The 20703-nt window shown below is 38.8% G+C and overlaps 1 protein-coding gene across 6 annotated transcripts in view; it reads right to left on the bottom strand.

The window, feature by feature from the left end:
* Positions 1-234: 234 nt before the first annotated feature.
* The window catches only part of SEPTIN7 (septin 7), a 90219-nt gene continuing 69750 nt past the window's right edge, over positions 235-20703 (bottom strand). For 5 of the 6 annotated variants that reach the window (XM_032235152.1, XM_032235155.1, XM_032235151.1 and 2 more), the window contains 4 exons: positions 15467-15487; positions 11609-11744; positions 3497-3636; positions 235-1248 (listed from right to left, as the gene is read on the bottom strand). In XM_032235152.1, the coding sequence (XP_032091043.1) occupies positions 1209-1248; positions 3497-3636; positions 11609-11744; positions 15467-15487 (337 nt within the window). In that variant the 3' untranslated portion in view covers positions 235-1208. The remainder of the gene's footprint in view (positions 1249-3496; positions 3637-11608; positions 11745-15466; positions 15488-20703) is intronic. The other variant, XM_032235156.1, reaches the window with a different exon arrangement.

The following is a 20703-nucleotide window of genomic DNA, read 5'->3' as shown; positions in this document are numbered from 1 at the left end:
GACTAAGGTTCCAATTGTGTTTATAAAGTATTTCTCAGCCACCTACCTCACAGGATTGTTGTGGAGAAAATAGAAAGTAGTAGTATTAGGCATGTTTGCTGCCTTGAGTTATTTACAAAAATAATAAAGGTGGGATTTAAATAAAATACATAAAATAGGTATAAAATGCCAGGTAAAATAGTACCAGGATTTAAAATAATCTCATTTTTCAACAAACAATCTTTTATACTCAAGTATGTTACATCACAACATTGTTTATTATGTTAATTTTTACAATACAAACAAAAATACAGAAATGCAGTATATGAATACAGCTAAATATAGAATGGTGACTTTTCTCAAAAGGCCATGATTCTCATTTCCAGACTGACTGCACGCAGGTAGAAACACGTTGGTGGTTAAATTCACACTGTTTTTTAGAAATGACTTATAAATGCATTTTCTTGCTACTTATCATAAAATGTAAAAGGAGAATTAAAGAAAATGTTTTATTCACTGGTTCCTATCATATGAAAAAAACCCTACATTCTATTTAGCAGAGGCAATAAGTGGAAATATATCTAATTTATATGTTATTACAAAAAATGAAGCAGTAATGAAATCCATTGGGCTAAAGCAAATACTAAATGAGAATAGCATACATATTTAATGAATCCCAAACAAACAAAAGATTGTTATAAAAAGCTGTTAGGTGCCCCATAAGCCTATAAGTTTGTCTTTCCATGTCTATTTTTAAAACAATGGAAATGTCAAAAATAGGGCCAACTGTGTTAGACTAAATTACATTATTATATATGACATACTGAATGGAATTTTATATAATAGACGCATAGTTCATATTATATTATGGCAATGTATCCTTATGGAAAATTTTCCCAAGTCCTTATATATTGGAATATTCTGTAAACAAATCAAACCACCAGAATATGATTGTACAACAGAAAATTTCTTTACATTTAAATGATGTCTGTTCTTTTTTGTATTTTGTAAAAAAAAAGTACTTAGAGCTGTTTTCCTAAGCTTACAACATTCTAAACAATTCAAGGCATTCTCAAGTGTCATCAAAATTAACACAAAAACTTATCATGCTGATAAATCCAAACAGATGGATACAACCGGTGCAAGATTGGTCAAACAGATCCAAGACACACTGATGTCCAAGGGTAGAATATTGGCAATTAAACAAAACTGGTGGTTTGCAAATATCTTTAAAATATCTTCCCTTTCTTTTTGTTTTTTTCCAAAGTTCTGGAGGAGAAAAAAGAACTCATCAGATATATTAGACACAGTATATATTATAATCAATATTCTCTTTGTATTATTATGCTACTTATATATCTAATATTTCCTTTCCCAAAACTTATGTTCTGAAAAGCTGTCAGTACTGAACATTATGCAAATATAATGTGAAGTGAGTTTTTGCCTAATTGTAACAATAATAGTTATAAGAGAAAAATGGCCTTAAATTATATAGATTATGGCAGGAAACATAAACAGGCTGATGTGATTCCAATCTTCAAGAAGGGGAAAAAAACAGATTCAGGAAACTACAAACCTATCAGCCAGACATCAATATCTGAGAAAATCCTGGAAAAGATAATCAAGCACTTTGTGAGCACTTAGAAATGAACAAAACCATTACTAGAAGCAAGCATGAATTTATCAAAAACAGATTGTGCCACACAAACCTTAATACATCCTTTGACAAATGTGGTTAAATTAGTGAATAAGGGAAATGCAGTGGATATAGTTTACTTCAACTTCAATAAGGCATTTGACAAAGTAGACCACAACCCACTTCTTGGTGGATAGAAAAATGTGGGATAGACAGTACCACCACCAGATGGATTCACAAGTGGCTGACCAACCACACTCAGTGTGTAGTCCACAATGGAACTACTTCTACATGGAAGGAAGCATGCAGTGGGATACCTCAAGTTGTTTTATATCCAGAGCTCTTCTATGTCTTCAAAATTATCTAGATGAGGGGGTAGAAGGGGAATTCATCATATTTGCAGATGACAAGATTGGGGTGGGTGGTGAGGAATAGCTAACACTTTAGAAGATAGACTCAAGATTCAGAGGGATCTTGATAGACTTAAACACTGGGCCCTATCCAACAAAATTCAATTTAGTGCTGAGAAAAGGTCCTGCACATAGGAAAGGAAAAACGTAATTCATTTAATTTGCAGAGACACCAAACTGGGGGAAATTGCTAACACTCTGAAAGATAGACTCAAGATTCAGCGGAATCTTGACATATTTTATCCAACAAGATGCAGTTCAGTGATGAAAAAAGAAAGGGCCTGCACTTGGACAGGAAAAAAACAAATGCATAGGTACAGAACAGATGGCTCAACAGTAGCTGAGAGGGAGAGATCCAGCTCTCTCTCTCTCACAGCTACTACTGCAGGAGTATGCTGCACTACCAAAAAAGCCAATGAAGTCCTAGGCTGTATCACTGAGATATTGTTTCAAGAACATATGAAGAGAAAATATCACTTTATACTGCACTGATGAGACCATATTTGGAATACAGCACCCAGTTCTGTTCACCACAATACAAAAAATATGTTGAAACCCTAGAAAGAGTGCAGAAAACAACAACAAGGCTGGTAAAAGATCTGCAGGTTAAATCATATGATGAATAATTGAGTGGACTAGGTATGTCTTCTCTACAAAGAGGATGACCAGATATAATAGCAATCTTCTAATACTTAAGGGTCTGAAGATAGGGTATTATTCTTCAAAGCACATAAGGGCAGGACAAGATGTATGAGTGGAAGATCATTAAACAGAGATCCAACCTAGAACCAAAGAGAAATTTCCTGATAACGATTAATAAGAAAAATTAATCAGTGGGATGGCTTGCTTCTGGAAGTTGTCAGTACTTCATTGCTGAGATTTTCAAACAGAGAATGGACTACAATTTGTCTAGAATGATATAGGTTATATGCATATAATTATCATTATGATATAGGTTATAGGTCTCCTGTTTGAGCAGAGGGTTGTACTATAAGCCCTCCAAAATCTCTTCCAATCCTATTATTCTATGTGCTAGAAGAATATGGCTATAAAAGGGATGGCAATTTCAGGCATATATATATAAAATAACTTGAAATGGGAATGGAAAAAGAATGAAAAAAGACAAAGTTTTTGATCAGGAAAAAATATCTTTGTTAAGAGAAATTTTAATCAGATACTGTTTGTATTTTTAATAATAATCAATTCATATAAATACAAACAAGACCAATTTATGAGAGGGATACAAATATATTATCTTTAAAATATAGCAAACTTGAATTATAGCTCACAAATATACAATTCTATTTGTGTCAACCAAAATAAGTAGTCAATTTTTAGATACATCTAAAGTTTTGGTCAAATTTGGTTTATGCAAATAGGATTGTATGCAGAACAAGACACTGTTCTATGTAATGGGAGTCTATCTTTATAATTCAAAATCATACCATCAGAAAGACCATCAAAAAATTACCTTGAAGAATTCTGTTGTTCCAAAATACGTTGCTGAGTTTCCCAATTTGACTTTTCATCTTCAAACTGACGTCGTTTTTCCTCCAGTTCTTTGTGTTGGGCCTCCAAATTCTTTTTCATTTGCTCATGACGTCGCTGGAGCTAAGGAAAAACATATTAAACCTGGTTACTCATTTTTGATTAAAAATTCATTTTAAATTAACTGGGTTTCAACCTACATGTGACATTGATGATCATTAGCACCTGTTTGGTATAATTGGTTGATCATACACCTGACTATAATCCTGCAACATCCCTGACTTTGTGCAAGAATTGAGAATTGCTGCTGTTTTGAAGGCCAAGGATGTTCACACCAAATATTGATTTGGTTTAGATTTTTCTTTTGTTCGCTCATTTTGCATTTTGAAAATTGACAAAAATAAACTATTTTTTAATAGTTTACTATTTATATTTCTGAAAACATTCGTTTACGGCATTTTTTCACGCCTGCCTAAAACTTTTGCATAGTAATGCATATATATAAGCATGAGTTAACTTCAGTCCATTAGCCTAGAGACTGAGTTAGAAAAAGTCTTGACCACACGTCTTCTGCTCTCTGGAGTTCAGTTTTTTAACGGGACGCAGCCGTAAGGAAGTATGTTCACGATGAAGAGAAGCTGTTGCTAACAGGTAAGTCCCCTGCTGACCCTGGATCAGATGGTCATAGGATGGGGTTGGATTCGTCTGCAGCACACAGAGAACAGCCATTCAGGTAAGCCAATGGACTTTCTCCTGTGCACTGGAGCACAGGCAAGCATAGGATATACCAAAGCTAAAAGTCTCATAGGCGGGGAGAAGACTGGTCCAGGACCCCGGAAACCGAATCAACCCTCTGTAGTACTCGCTGCCCAAACGATGCTTCGGCCGGGGCGAACATGTCCAACTTGTAATGTTTGATGAAGGGCAATGGGGAAGACCACATCGCCCTGCAGATCTCTTCCACTGAAGCTTGTATAGCCCAAGCTGCAGTAGTGGCCACACTCCTGGTAGAGTGAGCTGTGATATGCCTGGGTAGTAGTCGAGACTGCTGCTCATAGGCCATAGCTATGCAGGCTTTCAGCAGGCTTTAAGCCACCGGCCTATGGTAGAAGGAATCACTTTCTTGCCCGTGAAAGGAAACAAAGAGGGACTCTGACTTGCGGCAAGATGCTGCCCATTTAATATATCTGCGAAGAGTCCCTATGACATCCAGCAGGTGCTATTTCCTTTCCAATGGATGAGTCGATCTTGGGCAGAAATTCGGAAGAATGACCTGGCCCCAACTTTTGGGAGGAATGAGGGGTCCAGCCTTAGGACAACCCTGTCTGCATGGAAGACACAAAGCCCCCCCCCCCATGACTGATAAGGCCTCCAGCTCCAAAACCCTCCTCACCGAAGTGATGGCTATGAGGAAGGCCACCTTAAAGATCAACAGCTGAAGGCTAACAGTCCCGAACAGCTTGAACGGGGGTGAGGTGATGTCCTGCAACACCAAGTGGAGGTTCCAAGTGGGGTAATGATGCACCACAGGAGGTTGCAGATTAGATGCCCCCTTCAGAAAACTACCTATCCTTGGGTGGTGAGTAAGATATGGTTGTCTGCTCCTGCCAGGAGAGTGGACAGGGCTGCTACCTGCCTTCGGAGGGTAGTGGGGGCTAATCCTCTGTCCAAACCATCCTGAAAAAAATTGAGGATCTGCGGGATCAAAATTGCAAGTGAATCTATCACTCTCCTATGGCACCATCTGCTGAAAGCTGCCCATGTGACATCATATATTCTGGTGGTAGAAAGACGTCTGGCCACCTGAATGATCTGAATGACCTTCCTGGAGAAATTAGTTTATCTTAGGATGTCCCCTTCAAGTGCCATATGACTAATTGAAGTCGCTGAGGCTCTGGATGGAGTAGAGTCCCATGGTTGAGGACTATCCTGTCATTGGGAATTCTCCAGGGATGCGAGATGGCGAGGTTGACAAGATTGGCGTACCAGGGTCGTCTGGGCCAGTGGGGAGCAATGAGGAGGACTTCTTCTGCTCCTTCTGCCAACACTTTCTGAATGACTCTCAGGATGAGAGGGAGGAGGGAAGGCATATAAGAGCTCCCGAGGCCAAGGACAGCAAAGAGCTTTGACTCCTTCCGCCCTGTGTACTGGGAACTTGGTGAAAAACTTTGGGAGCTGAGCGTTGGTCAGATGGGCGTAGAGGTCCACTTTTGGCTATCCGAACCACCGGGAGATCTCTTGGAACATGTCTGGATGTAACCGCCATTCTAAATGATCCACGGACGATCTGCTCAGCCAGTCTCCTTGAACATTCGTGATCCCGGAGATGTGCTCAGCCATGATGGAAAGTGTGTGGCTTTCTGCCCAGCAGAACCGAGCTAACCTCTCCGTCTTGATCATGAGGGACCTGGAGTGGGTGCCCCCTTGGTGGTTGATGTGGGCCTATGTGGCTATGTTGTCAGTGATGATCAAAACGTGGCACCCTGAAACCAGAGTCCGGAAGTGTTGAAGAGCCAGGCGCACAGTATGGAGCTCTAGCCAATTGATGTTGTTGGCCAGCTCCTGTGGGCTCTACCGACCCTGGGTCACCTGAGTCTGGAAGTGGGCTCCCCACCCAAAGAGTCTGGTGTTGGAGGTGACTGTCACACGATCCAAAACTCTGAACAGACATCCATGGAGCAGAGCGTAAGATGTTCACCATCGCAACGAGCGGAGCTCCTTGATCGGCACTCGTACCTGAGGCTGGAGCTGGCATTGCTGGCTCATTGGTATGGGAGCAGCAACCACTGAAGGGTGCTGAGCCCAGGGCACTACATCTATACATGAAATCATTTCCCCCAGGAATTGGGAAAGGGCTGCAAAGGATAGTGACCGCTTACCATGGATCTTGGAGACAATTGGATACTGGAGCGCCGGTCCTGAGACAGGAAGACTTTGCATAGTTCAGTATTTATCACTGCTCCCAGATGAAGCAGGCTGGTGGAAGGCATCAGGTGGCTCTTGTCGAAGTTCACCGCAAATCTGTGCTATTGAATGCGCCTGGAGCGAGGATGACAACTAGATCAATATGTCTTCAAGATAACATTGCAGCCTGAAGGGGGTGTGGAGCCTGGATGCCGTGACGAGACGACGTGTGATCTCAAAGCTCTGAGATCGCACTCGATACTTTTATTGCTGGGGGGTTCTAACGGACCTAAATCATCCCGAAGAGATGGTGAACAGGAAGATTACATCTTGCTGATCTCGCGGATATCGCAAAATCTCCAAGAAAAGCAGGTTTAAAGTCTTCATCTGGCAGTAAAAATTCAGTCTTTTAAGGCTGACAAAGTCAGGGCAATTTGAAGAAGACGTTTTTTCAACTGGTAAGAACCTTTTATTGTTTAAAGAAAAATGGGCTGCCTAAAAATTTTTAAAACTAATTTAAATTAAAGAATAGAAGAACTTAGTGGCGATTTTGATCTTTTTAATGGTTTTGGACAGTGGTTATCTTACTCTTTAAATGTTATTCACATGGACTGATTCTAAGTAAACTTTTTCAAACGGATAGATTACTCCAACTTTTCTTCTGATTCTCTGTAAGCTGGCTGTAAACTAATTGACTACAATTTGACTGTTTACATCTTGACACTTTTATTGCTTGGCTGTTCTGGCTTAAGATCTGATAAGATTGTACAGCTGTTCCCTTTGTAGTCTGCTTTCACTTGCGAATGCTTCAGAGCTTTTAAGAAAAAAAACAACTGCGTACAAACATGGCGTGTCTTCAAGCGTCTCTCCAAGCGATACTTTCAGCTTTGAAGAGGGTGTTTGATACAGAGGACAGAATTCAGAGAAAATTGGATTATTTGGTGTTTTTGGCAACAAAATATGAGGAAAAAACTGAGGATGTTTACCAAATACAAAATAAGATGGAAAATGGAGATAAAGAATTTGAGCTTGTTGATATTCGTGACAATTGGTTTATTTCTGAGGGAGGAAAGAATGGAAGATTTGAAGAGGAGTTAAATTGAGAGAAAATTTACTTCAAAGGACAGGGCATAGAAGGAGAAGAAAATATCAAAGAATTTATGGACTATGAAATACTATTTGCAAAACATTTGATACCACTGCTGAGACGTGGCCATGCGGATTGCCCAGGTGGCCACCTGATAAGTCTTATGGAGCGAGAGCTCTGCTTTGCGATCTTCTGCCTTTAGCTCCTCCGAAACATCAGAGGGCACTATGGTAGGTGAATCCAGAGTGGCAATCTGCGCAACCACAGATGGGGTCTATAGCAAGCCTTCTAATTTCTGATCAGAATCATAGAGCTTCCAATCATTGTTACTAGGGGGAGGTATGGAGCCGGACTGGTTCCATTGCCTCTGAATAACATCCATAAATAGCTTAGGACAGTGTTTTTCAACCTTTTTTGTGCAAAGGCACACTTTTTTCATGAAAAAAATCACGAGGCACACCACCATTAGAAAATGTTAAAATTTTTTAACTCTGTGCCTATATTGACTATATATAAAGTAATTTTCCCACGGCACACCTTACACTATGTCACGGCACACTAGTGTGCCACGGCACAGTGGTTGAAAAACACTGGCTTAGGAGAAGGAATGACCTCCTCCTCAGGAACTAACTTGGAAAATAGACATTGGAATCCAACCCTGAGGCAGCCCCAGCCAGGGCATCTGAACCACCCATTTTCGCTGTAACTTTGGCCATGTATAAAAGAGATTTAAATAAGGCCGTATGAAACAATCCTGAAAAGGTGGGCCTGTCCGGAGCTAGGCCCCCGTCCTCCAAAAATTCCCCCATATCCTCCTCCCCTAACAGCGAGGCCTCGCTGTGCTGGGAAGGCAGGTCCAGAAGCAGATCAGCAGGCACACCCTGGGCATGATCAGAGGATAGAGTGATTGTCCTCTATGCTGTATTTCTTAATCCACCCCATGGGAAATGGCTACAGAGAGCAGATCCCTAACCTCTTGGGGAAGAGTGATCCTTTGCATGGAGCCATCCTTTGTGTGGAGCCCCGCTACAGTGGAAGAGAAGGTGGCCTCCAGAGTGGATCGCCTTGCCCTGGCCGGTGGATTGAGACCTGCTGGTGTTAGGCAGGCTGGTAAATCTGGTCCTGGTCCAAAGGTTGCCTCAGAGAGGCCCTGTGGATGGGAGTTAGCTGGGGACAATGACTGTGAGGCCTCTAGAGAAGGAGGGAAATCTGCCTGCGGTACCAAGGAAAACTCCCAGCTATCAGAGAAGGTGGAAGGCTGGAGCTAGAGTCCTTGGAGAACTGCTTCTCCAATGCCTTGTGCCTTCTTTCAGCATCCCTGGTTGCAGCAGCTAACACTGAATGGGTCACTGATCTGCTGGTCCTAGACCTAACTGATGACCCCTTCTTGGTGACCCTACCTGCCCTAGAAGTGGATGCCTCTGCAGAAGGCAATCATCTGGGGGAGAGCTCTGCTGTCACACTGCTGCCTGATACGGAATGATCCGCCATTCTGCAGCCTTCCATGAAAAAGACAATCAAGTCTGCACCAAGGAACTTGAACATTGACACAGCCTCAGCAACACCATAGGCTGACACCTCACTGCGATCTCAATAGGCAGCAGCTGGGCACAGTTGGAGTTAGCCACAAGGCAGAGAACAGTCACAGCAAATACAGGTTTGTAAAGCCGAAAACCGAGGAGCTCCAAAATAGCCTCTGCACTGTCCAGATCTCCGTAGAGAATGTGCAGTCAAAATGGTGCAGGAGCGGCGAACCAGCTCCCAGCACCAAAAAATCTCTGGCAGCTAGACACATAAGGAATTGTGCATGAAAACAGATACCATCTCCTTGCGCCACTAACTCTGCCGCAAAATTCAAAAATTCAAAGTGCAAGAGCAGCATGTGAGAGCGGTGAACCAGCTCTTCAATCGCCAGCTACCACACACACACAAACTACTTAATGGAGTCTAGCCCGAGTGATTGGGCAGTATCTCCAGTTGCATGGGAGTTAGTGCACCTAATTTTTCCAATAAGTCCCATGTCATGCTATAAAAAAACAGAGAATCCAAGCTGCAAAACAGAAAAAAAGATATTTGAGGAAATTGAGTTGGAGGTGGTCTTGAATACATCTCTTTTAGGCTAGACTGAGTTAAAAAAACTGAACTCTGGAGAGCTGAAGAGGCGTGGTCAACACTTTTTCTAAGTCAGTCTTTAGGTTAATGGGCTGAAGTCAACCCATACTTGGATTCTCCAAGCAGTGCACAGGAGAACCCAATATTTCTTCTGATTCAGCCATTCTACTGTAGATTTACTTTTGGGTTAGGATCACCATTGTGATCTGACACTGTTGTGCATGACTTATATCCATGCCCTTAACATTTGGAAACCAATCCACGTTTGGAGAACAAATCTTCACCCTCACTCATATCTGTTTCAGGTCACTGGTAGATAACGTTTACATTCTCCCACAGAGTTTTCTTGAATAACTGAGATCCTTTGTCTCATGAATAAATATGAGCCATCCAGGACCTGAAGTTGCTAACAGCCAGTTGTATAGTTCAAATGGTCTTTAGCCAACCCAAGAAACTACTTTTGTTTAATGCTTTCCTAATGGAAGACATAGTAATAATAGATCATAAGGAATGGTCTTCAGATTCTCTGAAGAGAAGCTACATTATTTCTTTCTGAAGACCAGAGATGTCTTTGAATTGAGGCAATTTTCACTTTCACAAACTTGTGAAAGAGCAAACTCTATGCCAGTAAGCAACATCAAACTATCAGTTAATTGTCCTTTCATCTGACTCACCCCTTTAGAACTGATCATCCTACAGTTTTACTACTTTTTCCAAAATACACTGAATATTGGTTCGATGTATTCAATATAGATATGACACAGTTTTAGTATCATCTAATCAGAATCCCTATTATTAGGACTTAAATGAAACTCTTATCACAACATTGTAGGTTACAATAGTGCAAGATTAAAAATAATTCTAAAACCTTCACAAATGTTTACCATTGTACATGCTATGACAACTTATTATGTTAAACAAATCCATCCTTAGTGTAAAGCAAATAATACTGTACATATTTAACTAAAAATAACAGCCACTGAATTAAATGAGATTATTACAAAGTAAATACATATACATAAAGCACATATTTTGCTTGTTATGTATTTGTCCTGTATCTCTGAAAACATGAGGATGTATTTGTCTTGTATCTCTGAAAACATGAGGATGTAACTAACTATGCCTTTGTGAGGCAATGATGTCTGTGCATTTATGAAAAAGCAATTAATTTTACAAATGAGACACACTTTATTTTTAAAGGCAATTAAAGTTAATGAGGACTAAAAGTTAAATTCATATTCAAATCATATTTTTGTTCTAACCTTTTTGATGTATGGCTTCTGGTTAAGTGGTGTTTACATATTAGGTGCCAAACATATATAAATGGACCACATTCAGTTGTTTCCGGGGGGGGGGGGGGGGATATTTAGTTTTTAAAGAAATTGGCAACTCTTGTTAACAAAACAGAAAAGCCAGGAAGTACAGAATGGTTTTGGAGTTTGTTTATTCATTTTTTTTAAATCTAATTTTTCTTTGATAGAGAGAACATATCCTTTTCCTTTTCGATTCTTTCTCTATTTATGGAAGACTGTTTTTCTTACTCTGACACAAATCTTCATCATTATGTTTAAAAGCCCCTTAATCAGATATAAACTACACTGATTGTCTTGTTTTATAGTCCAAAGTCTAATCCATTGTGATGAAAATACATCTGAAATTCAACTTAACACATTTATTATTCCATTTTATCATTCCAGAATCATTCATCACCTTCCATCAAAATAGGTTAAATGTTTCACAAAAGCCTTTCCAGTGATATAGTTGTATTATCTCTGTGCCTTGCAGTGACAGCCCATTGTAAGACGTTATTAGGAGTTATGCTTATCTTTCATGGTACATTAAAAATTACTCTGATAGTACTTTCTCTGATAGAATTATTTACATAGATGTTTGCCTTTAGAGTAACATAATTACAATGATAAATACTATATTGCTTCTAATTATTATTCAATTGATGCTAGATTGCAATTTTTTAAATCAAGCTATACATACCTCAGCTTCAGAGTCTTTCAGTTTCTGAACTTTTTCTTTGACCTTCATTTCAAATACCTGCTCCATTTCCATTTCCATTTTCTTCATTTTTGCCACATGCTCCCGTCTTTCTTCTTCCATTTGTGCCAAAGGGCTCCTGGAATAAATCAAAACAGACAATTATATTTAATGTTATTTTACTTCTTTGAGAAGAAATGTAATAGACATTTATCAATAACAATCAAGCAACATTCTAATAGGAAGTAACCCAGAGTTGAGACACAGCTAACAAACAGGATTTATATGCCTCACTTTATTGTGTTCTATACTAAAAAATAACATTAAAAAACTAGTTTAGGAGAGAATGCAATCATCTGATGTTCTACTTACAATGGTATAACAAAAACAGTAATTCTAAAATGTTAATAATATATGTCAGGCTAGTGGGTATTAATACCATATGTATATAATGGATATCCTTAAGAAGCAGTGTACTAAATGTCAGTATCACTGCTTGTCAGTTGGTTTAACTTGGAACAATTCTGTTGCTATTCCCCTTACATTTAGAGAGACAGATAGACAGAGACAGACAGACAGACAGAGGCTTTGAATTCTGCAATGCCAATTAATCCATAGCCACCCACCCTGTATCAGGTTTTTATGATAAAAGAAAATGCTATCAATTTGATTGGTGCCACAATTTGACAATTGTAGCAGGAAATGACTTGGTAATTGATTTATGTAATAGCAGCTAAGAAAGAACACAGGAAAAAAGAAAGAATGACAAGGAAAAGAAGATTGAGAAATTGTTATTCAATCAAATCTAAATAGATTGACAAAAATGAGAAAGAAAGAGACTGAACTAACATAAGAAAGTAGTAGTAAGCAAGTATTAGAGAAGACTGAGGAAAAGTAATCAGTCAGATATATTTGGAACATGGTACCCTTAAATAAGTTGCAATTAAAATTCTTTGGAAGGTGCCAATTTGGGGAAGAATGTGGTCTAGATTCTCAAAGGGAAATTATTCTAGGTGTGCCTTTTACTATTACTATAGCAGTATATAATACAGCAATTTAACAAAAATTTTAGAAGAAAAATAGAGAATTTTCTTGATGTATTGGATATTATCTCCAACTAAAATAGACTGCAATGTAAATAAGAATTTTCAACAACCCTCTTGAAGTGCTTTAGAGCTGTATTAATGAGTCACTGCTTCTGGAAAAGGGATAATAGAATTTGGAGTTTGAATTTGTACATGAATAGGTAAAACTGGCAACAGGGTTCTAAAACTCAACCAATAGTTTTATAGTGTTTGATATACAGAACAGAGGTGTTTGATATACAGAACAGAGGTGGAATGCTGCGTGTCGTGCGCGCAAATCAGCATGCCCCCAAACCAGTAGTAAAAAATTAGCAACCCACCTCTCATACAGAAGTATAACACAAGTAAGAATGCACAACATGTTTCATTTTGAAGGGTTTCAAGCATAAAGCTTCTTGAAACTGCTTGTCCTGAACATGAATGCTTATACCAGGTTCAAAACAAAATATTTCAAACATTTCAATTTGAAACATTTTGGAAATTTATTCATTTATTTTATTTAAGGGAATTTATATGGCCTCCCACTCACTAGCAATGACATTGAGTGGTTTACAAAAAAATAATAATTGAAATAGAGAATGTTCACATTCTAAACAATTCAAAATGAATTATTTTTCATAGAAGTTCTTTTATGAATCCATATCATAAATAGGTTCAAACAGTAGAAAATGCTCCAGATTCTAATTTGAACATACCAAAGTCTTCATACAAATCCAATCTGTTCTTCACGAGACTACCAGAATTATACTATGCTAACATTTCTTAAATGATTTTGTTTAAAATTGTAATTACAGCAAACCTTCAGATGTCTGCCAGTTTTCTATTTTCAAAATTATCCAACAATGTAAAGAAGAACTATATCAATCTATACTCCTAAAATCAGAGTATGTATCTTAAGTAAATTTATTGAAAAAAAGAGAATACTTTTGTTTAATTATACCTGCTTGAATATTTAAAAAAAAAAAATGATTCTTACCATATATATATATGATACACACACACAAACCTCTTGAACTCAAAATCACAAAACAGAACAGCTGCTTCAATCAGAAAAAACTTTTAAGTGCTAGTTTTAGTTCAATGAGGACAAAGCAGTAAGTGTATTAAATAAATTCAAATTCAAACGAAGATGGAAGGTGAAATCACAGAAAGAATGTATTATTTACTAAATTATTATACTAGGAAACTAAGCATATGGAACTAGAATCCTGTAAACAATGAAGATTTCATGAGAACAACTACAGAATTAATGTTCTAAACCAAACCCAAGTTGAATTGAAATGTTTTGTAACATAAAAGTAAAGGTATATTTAAAAAGTATATTCATCAATATATATACTGCAGGGATCCCCCTCCCTTGCAACATAACAAATTCATTATCTGTATTTTAATAAAGTAGCCCTTTGTGCAGACTGTTATTAGATTACAGTTTCTAGAATCCAGCAGTTATTTTAATGTGCTCTGCTAGTTTACAATCCAAATATTTTCTCAGAGGGAGAAAAAGCTAAGTGGCTGAGATTTCTTTTAAAAAAAATTCCCTTTCCCTAATCCCTGGCAGGTATTATAAAAACTAAGCCTGTGATGGCGAATTTATGGCATAGGTGGCATGTGGAGTCCTTTCTACATAGATGGCACGTGGAGCCCTCTCTACAGGCACGCGAGCTGTCACCCAGCTAAGCTTCACTACGCATGAGTGCACACTTCCTGCCGGCCAGATGATTTTTGGTTCTGCCACTCATGTGGGACACGCATGCACATGCTCCCCCCATGCTCTATTTTTGGTGCCAGGAGGCTTCAGAAAGGGCCTTTGGAGCCCAGGGGAGGCCATTTTAGCCCTCCTGGGGGCTCAAGGAAAGCCTCTAGAGCCTGGGGAGAGCGAAAAATCCCCCCACCTGGGGGGGGGGGTTGTGCACACATACACAAGGGGCCATATGCATATGCACATATGTGGGAGCCAGGGCGCATTGCACTGTGGGTGTGGGCACGCACATGTTTGCTATCACACGCGCATGCATGATTTTGGTACGTGAGGACAAAAAGATTAGCAATCACTGACCTAAGCCTTTAAAAGTAATAATTCAGATAAATTAACTAAATATTTGATAGAAATAAACTATTTCATTGAACTATTCGTGTGTTTCATCTCAGAGAGAATTTTTAATCTGAGAGGAATCTCTGGCCTTAAATGCTAACAAAATGTACAAATAAGCAGGATATAATATCTTTCAGTCTTTCAACACACACACGCTGTGCATTGAGGGAAATTTTAAAAGAAGTTTGGGCAGAGAAATACCACATTTTAATGATATCAATGCTGCTTAATTACTTGTTCTCTGTATTGTGCAAAATTTGGATGCATGTGACCAGTTGAACACAAAGCAGAGTAATAATTAGCCTATGAATACAAAACCAAAACATGAGTTTTTGTAAACCATTTCTAAGCCTTCTTTGTTTTCACAAGATAGGGCTTTTATGTGCTCAGATAACCTCTAATTTAAAGAGGTAAGAAATAAGCTTGACATGTTTTCATATAATAGTATTAATAATGTATTTTATACCCAATTATAGCCAAATCATTTTCTAGACTGTGAATAAAGATGCTCTTATTCCTCATAAATATTTAAACATGTGTTAGGGAAATTTTAGAATAAAAGAAATATTAAAGCAAAATAAAATGCACAAGCTGAAATTAAAGTTTAAATGTTACATTTAACATTAAAAGCCTTGTTTTTTTAAAATTTCTTCAGTTTTTTGAAAAATGGAAATGACCACTTACATGCCTTCAACTGTGTCAAATCTAAAAAACAAAAAATATACAGAAGCTTAGCATGCTTAAATAAAACCACAAAAATAAAAAGCAGCAATTTTAAAAAAAGCAAATTCATTATGGATTTAAAGCTATGCCGTTTTCTATGATCTTCGCAAGCAAGATTTCCATCATAGTGGAAGATAGTAAGTTAAAGCTAGGCTTTAAATATTCTGTTAGACAAGTGTTGCACATAATTAATGCAACTGCTGTGCAAAGCTTTCAAAATCCTTTGCCTATGTTGGTATGCCCAGAATTATGCATGCTTTTTAAAAAGAGGACTAAATATTCATCTAATTAACTATTCAAAACAAACTTCAATTTACAACTCTTTTTAGGCCTATACTACTCGCAAGTATATTAAAATGCAATATTGCAGCCACTTCATTTGACTGACCACATCAAAGGTATATTTCTGGAAAATACTGACAATAATTAATTTTGGATAACACTATAAGTAAGAAACAATAGATACAAATGGCAACTCTTGTCTTGGTAAAGCAGAACTCATATTTCATTACTGATTAACAAAGCCAGAAAAACAACTCAAGTTTAACATTATACATTGACTGCAGGTTCACTGCATTGAAACATGTTCGGCCCAAACTTAAAATGTTCCATATTTTGAGATAACTTACACATCTGACTTAAAAGTATGGTATTCTAAGTTTCAATCGAACAAGTTTTATATCCTATAGAAACCAATGAAAAAATTCCACTGCCTTAAAAATTACCTCCAATTTTCTACGGCACGCATAGGAACATATTTTCAAGGATCATGAAAAAATTACAATAGAACAATTACAATTACATAGTCAGAAGCATGAATGCTTCTGACTATGACCAAATCAGTTTCTGACCAAAAAATTCACAAAACTTTGAATCTGGTCACAAACACATACTCAGGAGGCGATCAAACATGGCCGTGGCAAATTTCCCCTTCCGTGCATTTTTCTTTTGTAAGTGCCAAACAATAGTGACTTCATGTGACCACTTGCATTAATTTTAGTTAGGTTCAGATCACAACCAAATCAGGTTGCAGCCAAATTTATGGAATGAATTAGATACCATGTTTTCCCCAAAATAAGACAGGGTCTTATTTTTTGACCCTCAAAATATGGCTAGGCCTTAATATCAGGGGAGGGGCTTATTATTTTGGAAGTGAAGAAGGCAAGCATGGTCACCTCATGGCTGTTGTGTTGCACTGTTGCGACAGCGCAACACAGCCATTCGGCCCTGAGGCTGTGCCTACATCCTCCAGTCCCCGCACCAGGCTCTTTGAGAGCTTGCTCGCAAGAGAGCAGCCATCCGGCAACTCCCCCTCTCCAGCCAGGCAGAGCACCACTCATCGACTGAACAATATTCCGAAGGCGCAAAGCCGTGTGAGGGGGGAAAACAGGCACTCACAAGGCTTGGTGCCTTCGGAATACTGCTTGATCGGTGAGTGGTGCTCTGCCCAACTGGAGAGGGGAGGTTGCACGAGCGCCTGTTCTCCCCCTGCTCGCGTGCTTCCCATTCCTCACTATGGCCTGGGCTGGCTCTCCCTGCAGGACCAGAGCTGCCGCCGCCATCCCAGCACTGAGGATGGCTTCTTCTGAGGCTTCCAAACCCCAGGTGGCAGAGGCTGGTTGAGCCAGCTGCCTAGTCTTCCAGGAGCCGGGGCAGAGAGTCTTCTGGAAATGGCCATTCTGGGAGTGTGCTTCCCACTCTACGGTTGTGGTCCAGCTGCCGGAAGACTCTGCCCCGGCTCCCGGAAGACTCGGCTGCAGGCAGCTGGCCTGACTGGCCTCTTCCAGCTGAGGTTTGGAAGCTGTAGAAGAAGCCATCAGTGCTGGGATGGTGGTGGCGGTGACCCTGCAGGGAGAGCTGGCCCAGGTCATGGTGAGACTGGGAGGCACACAAGCAGGGGTGGGGTGGGGGGAAAGGTGCTCACGCAACCCCACCTCCAGCCAGGCAGAGTGCCACTCACCGACCCAGCGGTATCCTGAAGGCAGCAAGCGGTGCAAGCGCAGGTCCCCTGCCACCAGCTTGGTGCCTTCAGGATACCGCTAAGTCAGTGAGTGGAACTCTGCCCAGCCAGAGAGGGCTTATTTTCAGGAGAGAACATATATTTTTGCCCACCCCAAAAATCTGCCATAGCCTTATTTTCAGGAGATGTCATATTTTCGGGGAAACACAGTATTAGTATAAATTGTATTAATTTAATTGAGATACTAATCAGAGTAGAAGATGACACAAGGTTTTAAAGAAAGGTAGTAAAAAAATGAGTTTTAAAAAAACCTTTAAACTTTAACCTAAAAGCTGTAGCCATGCAGCTGTTAAAATCCTTTTAAAATATTGCCCTGTTAGTTGGTAAAACAAAACAGAAGCTGTCAGCCTAAGTAATTACCGTATATACTCGAGTATAGGCCGACCCGAATATAAGCCGAGGCACCTAATTTTACCACAAAAAACCTGGAAAAGTTATTGACTCGAGTATAAGCCTAGGGGGGGAAATGCAGCAGCTACCGGTAAATTTCAAAAATAAAAATAGATACCAATAATGTTTTTGAATATTTATTTCAAAGAAAAACAGTAAACTAGCGGTGTATTCAATGAAATACTTCACTCACCTCATGATGCTGATGTCCCGCTGTGATGATGATGTCCCGTGCAGCCGTGGGAGCGATGTCCCGCCTCCTATGACACACGGCACAGTGATTCCTATCATTGGATCACTGTACCAGAGGAGGTGGGACATCGCTATGTGGCTGCTTGCCATAACAAGGAGGAGGTGGGACATCGTTGCAGAGCGGCAGGAGGGGGAGGAAGGGGAATCGTAAGACAGCCCTGCATTACATTAGAACGTGAGGAGGGGGGATGGTGCGGTGCGCGCTGCGCGGCAAACTGACACAGAGGGAGGGGAAACTCACAGGGGCACTGGGCCATTCACGAGTGTCACCCAGCGGCATGGCCCCGCCCCTTTTTCTCCTCCATTTCGGGCAAATTTTTCACTGACTCGAGTATAAGCCGAGGCGGCTTTTTTCAGCCCAAAAAGTGGGCTGAAAAACTAGGCTTATACTCGAGTATATACAGTATACCAATTACATGCAAGACCACAGCCTAATTTATTTGAGTTAAAGAATTACTAAAGACTATATATACCGACATAGACAGTAAACAGCAATGAAGTTTTACGCCACAGACAAAAGCAGACATTAAATCTGTAATGTTTTGTCCGAAACTCATAAACATTTATAAACCTATCCAATTTAAATAATCTATGGTATTAAAAGGAGTGGGCAACATTTAAGCAGTATGTTTCTGTGCTAAATAGTGAAAATTAAAAAGCTATTTTTCTCAATTTTTCAGTCTATATCAAACTGAACAAATTACTGAGATTCTTGGACACATATAACATCTTCATTTGCGATCCATATTCAAAATAAATTCCTCAATTAATCTGATAAATAATAATAATAAAAATCCAAATGAAGCTAGACAGGCAGCTATATAAACAAGCAGAATTTTTAAAAAGCTTCTGTGATGGGATGTTTCATTTTCAACTCGGCAATTTAAAGTTTGCAGTGGAAACTTTTAATAAATAAATATCCAATTCCCTTTCTGTCCCACTTTGTCCCCAAAGCAAGTTTATTGCTTTGGATTTTGCGGAGGAGAAGTAAGAAAATAAATATAGTTTTGATACAGTATAGAACAATGCAAGAATTCTTTGTTTTAATGGTTTGAGGAAGTTTCTGTAGAACATGGTCTGAAAGCACTCTACATTTTTACATTTAATTGTTCATATCCCAAATACTTAAAAATTAGCTACTACTGTTATCGATTGTTATTCCCCTTTTTAAGCTTTGGTTGTTTGCTTGCTGGAGCCAAAGTTTTTGATCCAATATGTTTCTTTTATCTGAATTGCATTAGCTGTCAATTTGTTTACAGACTTAATTTAACGCACTAATATTGATCTTTAAACTGCATCTTTGGAATCTGGATAATTGCTTCCATGTTTCTCTCAATAACTCATGATATTATTACAACTGCAAAGCCTACATTTTTTATGATGGCATGTATGTTATTCTACCAAAAAAATATATGCCACATGTTACATTTTAAACACTGTATAGAATTTAACTCAATAAAAAGAGAATGGGCTGGATGGAATAGTATGGGCTGGATGGAATAGTATATGATATTTAGTCTAAGAGAAATGCTACACTTATAAGACTTTCATTCCACAAATATATGCAAACTTCGGTTCACTGTTGATTATAGCAATAGCAATTAGACTTGTATACCGCTTCATAGGGCTTTCAGCCCTCTCTAAGTGGTTTACAATAGCAATAGCAATAGCAGTAGACTTATATACCGCTTCATAGGGCTTTCAGCCCTCTCTAAGCGGTTTACAGAGAGTCAGCATATTGCCCCCAACAATCTGGGTCCTCATTTTACCCACCTCGGAAGGATGGAAGGCTGAGTCAACCCTGAGCCGGTGAGATTTGAACCGCTGAACTGCTGATCTAGCAGTAGCCTGCAGTGCTGCATTTAACCACTGCGCCACCTTGGCTCAGAGTCAGCATATTGCCCCCAACAACAATCCGGGTCCTCATTATTTTTAAAGTGCTATCTATGAATAATATCAAATTCACAAATCAAGTTTTATTTAAATCTGAAGTCAACCTTGAGCCCCATCAGAAATTTTATGCACATTTTTTGTGGAGTCTTATTTAGTTTAGTTTAGTTGTTTTCTCTTTTTTGTTTGCAGTTAGTATTTTAACTTTGGAAATACAATGTTTAATGTTGCAAATATTTGTCAGTATGAAAAGCAAAGGTAATAATATCAGGGTGCAAACACTTTCACTTTTGATTTTACATAAATAATTCTCAGTAGTAAATGAACAAAAAATTCCAGTAATAGTTAAATTTTTAAATTCTGAGACAGGAAGTAAACTGAAAACATTACTAACCTTAAGTTATGCTAGGGCCAATTTGTTAGCATACCTTATAAATATTTTTTTTAATTTAAAACTGTTCCAAAATAAACAGGATTATTTTTTGAAGACAAATATTCATATAATTGTCAATATAAAATATCAAACATCTTTCCTATTATATGTTATCTATGACTATGCAGAGTTGGTCTTTATACAATTGGTCCATAAACAACTATATACCGCAATACATTACATTAACCTCATTTGGACTAGAATACAGGTGTT

Source organism: Thamnophis elegans, chromosome Z, assembly GCF_009769535.1.
Source record: "Thamnophis elegans isolate rThaEle1 chromosome Z, rThaEle1.pri, whole genome shotgun sequence".
NCBI classification, from domain to species: domain Eukaryota; kingdom Metazoa; phylum Chordata; class Lepidosauria; order Squamata; family Colubridae; genus Thamnophis; species Thamnophis elegans.
Note: the sequence above shows the minus strand (reverse complement) of the source record. Positions and strands in the feature narration are given on the sequence as shown.